Source organism: Galeopterus variegatus, unplaced genomic scaffold (assembly GCF_000696425.1).
Source record: "Galeopterus variegatus unplaced genomic scaffold, G_variegatus-3.0.2 Scaffold6805, whole genome shotgun sequence".
In the NCBI taxonomy this organism is placed as follows: Eukaryota; Metazoa; Chordata; class Mammalia; order Dermoptera; family Cynocephalidae; genus Galeopterus; species Galeopterus variegatus.
In genome coordinates, this window is record NW_007732916.1 from 91037 (window position 1) to 96574 (window position 5538).

Below are 5538 nucleotides of genomic sequence, written 5' to 3' on the forward strand. Positions count from 1 at the left end.
CTCCCCAGGTACCTAACTAAGCACTTTCTTCCCCACAATTCCTCCCCTCGGCAGTCTATTTCACGCAGATTATATCAATCTGTCTCTTCGTTGCTATGTAATGCACTAAAGATTCTCAAAATCTTTCAGTTTATCCAGAACTGAAACATTTGCACCAGAGCTGTACCCCACCCACATCAACCCACCATCTGCCTCACCCCCGTCCCCAAGAGAAAGCAAATAAGTAGTGCCTATTGGGAGGCTGGCCCTTGCTGGGAAAGCAGGAAGGTTCCCCCACCCACCCCCGATTGTTTCAGTCGAGGAGGTGGTCTGCACAATTCCTTTCTTTAGCCTGAGGTTCAAGTTCCCTATTAACATAGACAACTCTTCACTGGAGCTGAAGTATAAGAAATTTTCTGCTTGATGTGTTTTATGTCGCATTATTATTTTCCCTGCACATCACACACCTCTCCGAGGGCCACAGGAGAATGCGTCTGATGTAAGACTTTGGGGAGAGTCCCCCACCATTTAGAAATGAGAAGGAGGGAGAGACCAGCTCATAAAGGAATCTGTCTGAAGCCTCTCCCTCTACCCTCCCAGGAGGCGCGGACCCCCAAGAGTGCTCTCCTGCTCTGGATACTTCTCATATACCCAGAACTCATTACCGGCTTCCCTGGGATGACTGTCCCCCTTTCGTCTGGGTTTCTGCAGTACTGCTATGCGTCTGCTTTCTCACCATGCTGCGGCAGGATTCATAGGGTTTCCCCAACCAGCCTTTCTGCCGCTCCTTATTTATGGGATGAGGATGGAGGCAGGACAAACATTAATTAGCTCAAAGTGTGGATGAATCAAATCAATTACTGCCTCACTCCCCAAACAACATAACAACAACTATGATTTAGTCCTTGTTTCCATCAGGTGGAAGAAATCAAAATTGCACGTTTGCACGTACAGACTATTTATAGCAATAAAGAGAAACGAATAAGGTATATACAAGCTCCCAAGTAGGGGGATTTCAGAGGTGGGGGGAGCCTGCCTCCGTGGTATGATGGGGACTGTTGGTTTCCCTGGGAGAGTCTCTTCTTGGTCACATCCCCTAAAGTGAGAGGGCCTGCCCAAACTCCCATTCAAGATACAGAATCTGGTCCCAGAGAAGTGTTTCCATGGAGAGGTAGAGGCAATGACTCTTTTGCCCCCTGGGTTGCTGGAAGTGGCAAGTAATTTACGCCTACAGTGTGGACCTTCCTAAAGTGCCCCTAGATGAAACCTAGAGGATTCTCGAGCATCTTTAGAACGGGACTGGGAGCTCATATCCGAGTAACCCAGCTGGGCTCCTCAGCGGCAGGCCTGCCCTGGCTCCCTGGGGATGGTGGAAGGAGGCACCAAAGCAACCTAAATACCCAGGGGCAAAGTGGACTCTAGCAAAATAAATCTTCAGGCATCTTCTCAATGCTTATTCTCAACACCACCCACAGCCATTTCCAGAAAAAGCTGCTGGTCGTGGCCCAAACAAAGCCCCCCAAGGAGAAACTGGGTGGTGAGATGAGGATCAAGTCAAGGGCAACAAGCAACCTAGATGCACAGACAGCTTCCCTTGATGAGGAGGCTGGTGAGAGTGGTGACCCCACCTGACATGTGCAACACTGGCTCGTGTTACCCACGTTCTGAGTTTGGCTGAGGTCATATTGGTCTCTTTCACAACCACCTCCTCTTGCAAGCCCCAATCCCACGAATAAGCCATTGACCTTGAGTTTGAGTCTGGCGTTGATTTGCTGCTCTGTCTGGAGGAACCCCAAGGGTCTTGTGGCTATGGGAAGAAGTCCTCCTCATTTGAGCAGCAATCGCTTTTCCTCTCCTCCTGCCACAGTGATCAAATTAGCAGGCTGCTTGTCCTCAGAGAAAATGCGCCCATGGTCCCAGGAGGCACTGCCCATTTGCCTGTCTGCTGGGTTGGGCAGGGAAAGCAGGGATGTATGTGTGAGGTGTCCCTCCTTCCCCTGTCCCCAGGAAGGTCTCTCCCACCTGGGGTGGCCGTCCAGCCAGCAGCAAGACCACAGGGAGGACAGGTTCTGGAGTCTTAGCTGTAGGAGGCCTGGCAGGTGGCCACATACACACTGCTGCCCACCGTGCCCCCACTGCTCAGGCTGCTGGTGGGAGGACACTTGAGGGGCTGCATGCTGCTGTCCCTCTGGATGTGCAGTTGCTCAAGCTGCCAGCGCTCCCAGCTCTTCCGAAACTCCATCTGGACCTTCCGTGGGAAAAGGAGGAACACAAAAGCCATCATGCAAACCAACTGCTCACAAAATGGCTCCATTATTACATTAGTGGGGAAAGGAAAAAATCCACTGCATTATATTAAGAGACACAAGTCAAGGCCTTCGGGCGCCTAAATTAATATCCCAATAAAATTGTTTATTGTTGTCTCCTATTTTCTGCCTGTCCTCAAGAGAGAGATGGTTTGATGACCTAATTGGTCTCTTCTATGTCTAAACTCTGTGATTCAGCTAAGTACCTTTTACAATCCATCACAGTATTATTTAATGGAAGGGAATGAAAGCAAGGGACAAGTGCAGGGAGACAGGAGGTGGGAGAGAGAAGAGAGGAGCTGACTTTAGAGCACACTCTCCCAATTTCAGCTTGGACGACTGGAGTGGGGACACATGGCATGCCCCTAACCTCGTGGTGCCTACAGCAGACCCTTCCACACTCCCTGAGTGTCTTGATCCAGGCCCCAGCCCCTCACAGGGGAGGAAGGTGTGAAGGAGGAAGGAGGGCTTCTCAGCTTGAATTTGAATTGATTCCGTCCAAGGAGACTCTGCAGTGACCATGGCAGGTGCAGTACAGGTGAACTCGGTCAACCAGAATGCCTGCTTGCTGGGAGCTGGCCTCCCTATCAGGAGAACCTTCTCAAGAGGGCTGATGCTTGGGGACCAGACTGTCAGGGCAGAAAGACACATGTAACACTGCAGAGCCCCAACCCCTTGAGGGTTTACGACAATGCTGTGGCTCCCTGCGATGGCCAGGGATTCAGGTCCCCAGAGAGGGCTGCTTAGACCTGGACAGTTACTTCTGAGGGCTCTGGATGACTCTTCTGGGTGATGTTCCTACAAGTTGTCTTTCCAGAGCTTCTTTGATGGCCCTTGGCCCCCAGCCTTTCCACACCAGAATGTCTGGGGTCCGGGCTCTTCCTCTCAGGACAAAGCCACAAGGAGAGCCAGCTGCCAGCAGCTGTGGGTAAGGGGCTCTCTGCCAATTCACCCACCAGCCCCTGTGCAAACAACCCTCCTCTGCTCCTCCTTCCTCATCCATCTAGCTGAGCCCATGCCATCCCTTAAAAGAACTTTTTCTGCACTGAATAGAGCTGAGATTGCCCAGAGCCTGCCTGCCAGGATGGCCTCAGTATCCTGGGCAGCATCACAGAGCCCAAGCCTGGGGGTCAGGGGAGGAAGGAGGCCGAGCAGACACCACCTACGGCCACCCTGCTCTGTGCCAGCTCGTGCCGAGTTGAGCATGTGTGGAGCTGGTGTTGACACCTGGGACGGGAATGCCCAAGGTCTGCAGCTGCAGGGAGACCAGCCTTGTCTCACAGCCCTCCCACTGCGGAGAGGGGAAAGAAAGGTGGTTAACTGAGGCACAGCAATGGGAAGCCACCCTAGAGTTTAAAGTGGTTTCAGGGACATCAGCAGCACTTCTCACAGTGCTGGCACATGGTGTCCCCTTCTGCCCCCACCTCCCTCAGCCCTTGGTGAGCCTCTGCTGTGGCTCTGTGTAATCAAAATTGTCCTCAGAAACCACATGTACTGCAGTGTGTGCCCAGCATTTTCCATAGATTATTTTACTTAACTTTCACATCAGCCCTGTGAAGTCACTCTTGTTATCACACCCCATTTCAAGGAGAGGAAACTGAGGCACAGAGTGTGTAAGTACGTCCCCAAGTCTCTCAGCTGGGATTTGAACCTATATCCAGCCTGTTTCCGATGCCCAGCTCCTAACCATTGGCCACCTGCCCACAGTGGCTCTTGAGGTCCTGCATGTCCCTGGCCGTGTCTCCTCCCCACTCAGCTGGGAGTGCCTCGAGCTGGGATATCTTCCTCAGCTCAGCATCCAAGAACCTAGCATAGCACCCAGCATACAGCAGGTACTCAATAAGTGTGTTTAAATGCACCAAGTGAATGTGTGAGTACATAAATGAGCATCTCACACTGGGTTCCTTCTCTCCATTATGAAAACAGAACAATGACGACAGCAAAGGGATCCTGGACCCCTGGCCCAGCACTCAGGCCAGTGGCTTCCTCCTCCACAATCAGCTTTCACCCTCACCTCTGCCCTCCAAGCTCTGCTGAGCACCCTCCTGAGCACCCTCTCTGGTCAGGCGCCACCCCAGGCTCAGGATTCAGGGTGAACTGGGAAAGCTGATTCACCTCCATTTATATTTGGGGAAACAGGCCAGGGAGGCAAAGTGACATGCCCTGGGTTACACGGCTTGGTAGTGGCAGAAACAGGACCACCCTCAGGCCTCCTGAGTCACCTCACTTTGGCACTCAGACATGAGCTACAGCAAAACCATCTCCAGGCCTCCCCTCGCCTGGCCCCACTCCTGGCCCACCAGCAACTGCTGCAGACCTTGGCAGACACATGGGACCAATGTCCAGGCCATCTTTCCTCTTGGGTCACAAGTACCTGGCATTGCCATGGCAACACTGGGTCTGAAGAACCACTCTTGTGGACAGAGGTCTCAGCCCAGGAGCCATGTGTGGTGACACATCTGTCCTTGTGCCAGGCAGAGCCAGGGCATGAGGCGTCCCTAGGGTGGGTGTAAAGGAACTGGGAAGTGAACTGAAAGGAGTCAGGCTCTGCAGCCCTCTGAGCAGGGTCTCCTGGACACCACAGCATGAGCCCGGGGGAGGCCAGAGGCCAGAGGCCAGGTAGGGTCTGTATCCCAGTGTGGTCAGAGAGGTACAATTCTGGTGGTTCGGGGTCAAGTATTTTGCCAAAGGCAGAGCAGGGATGTGGGCCCCTCCCTCCCTTCTTCCAAAGCTGGGCCAGCCGTGGGTGGTGGAAGAGGAGGGAGGTGACTGGGTGACTGGGCTTTGAAGGAGGGAATCAGGAGAAAAGGCTGAGCCGGGGGTCTGGGGGAGACTCTGCAGTGGCAGTGGTGGGGCCGAGCACACGTGCATGCAGGTAGGGTGGCAGTGAGTGTGTTGCTGCAGCATGGCTTTGGGGACTAGAGGAGGGAGGAGTGGGAAACAGGACTCAGGGGCTAAGAAGGTGACAAGGTAGTAGTAGGGAGCCTTGGCCTCTCCTTATGGACCTCTACTCCTCATCCGTATGCAGGCACACATGCCGCCCCGTCCCTGTCCTCATCTCACCACTGGGCTAGAATATAAAGCAGTCAAGTTTAGGGCAGGGTAGCATGTCACCCTGCTGGCTGAGAACAGTTCCTGAAGGGAAGGCCACCCCACAGAGCCTGGATTCTTGCACATTAACATTTGTTGCAGTTTTTTTTTTTTCCTTTCTTTTTCCTTTTTTTTTTGTCTTTTTTTTTTTTTTTTTTTTTTT

General features: G+C 52.9%; 1 protein-coding gene across 1 annotated transcript in view; it reads right to left on the reverse strand.

Annotated features, from left to right (window-relative positions):
• Positions 1–2056: 2056 nt before the first annotated feature.
• Positions 2057–5538, reverse strand: part of GLP1R (glucagon-like peptide 1 receptor) — a gene marked incomplete at its 5' end in the record, with an annotated part of 26389 nt that continues 22907 nt past the window's right edge. The window contains one exon of the mRNA XM_008591277.1: positions 2057–2227. Within this exon, the coding sequence (XP_008589499.1) occupies positions 2057–2227 (171 nt within the window). The remainder of the gene's footprint in view (positions 2228–5538) is intronic.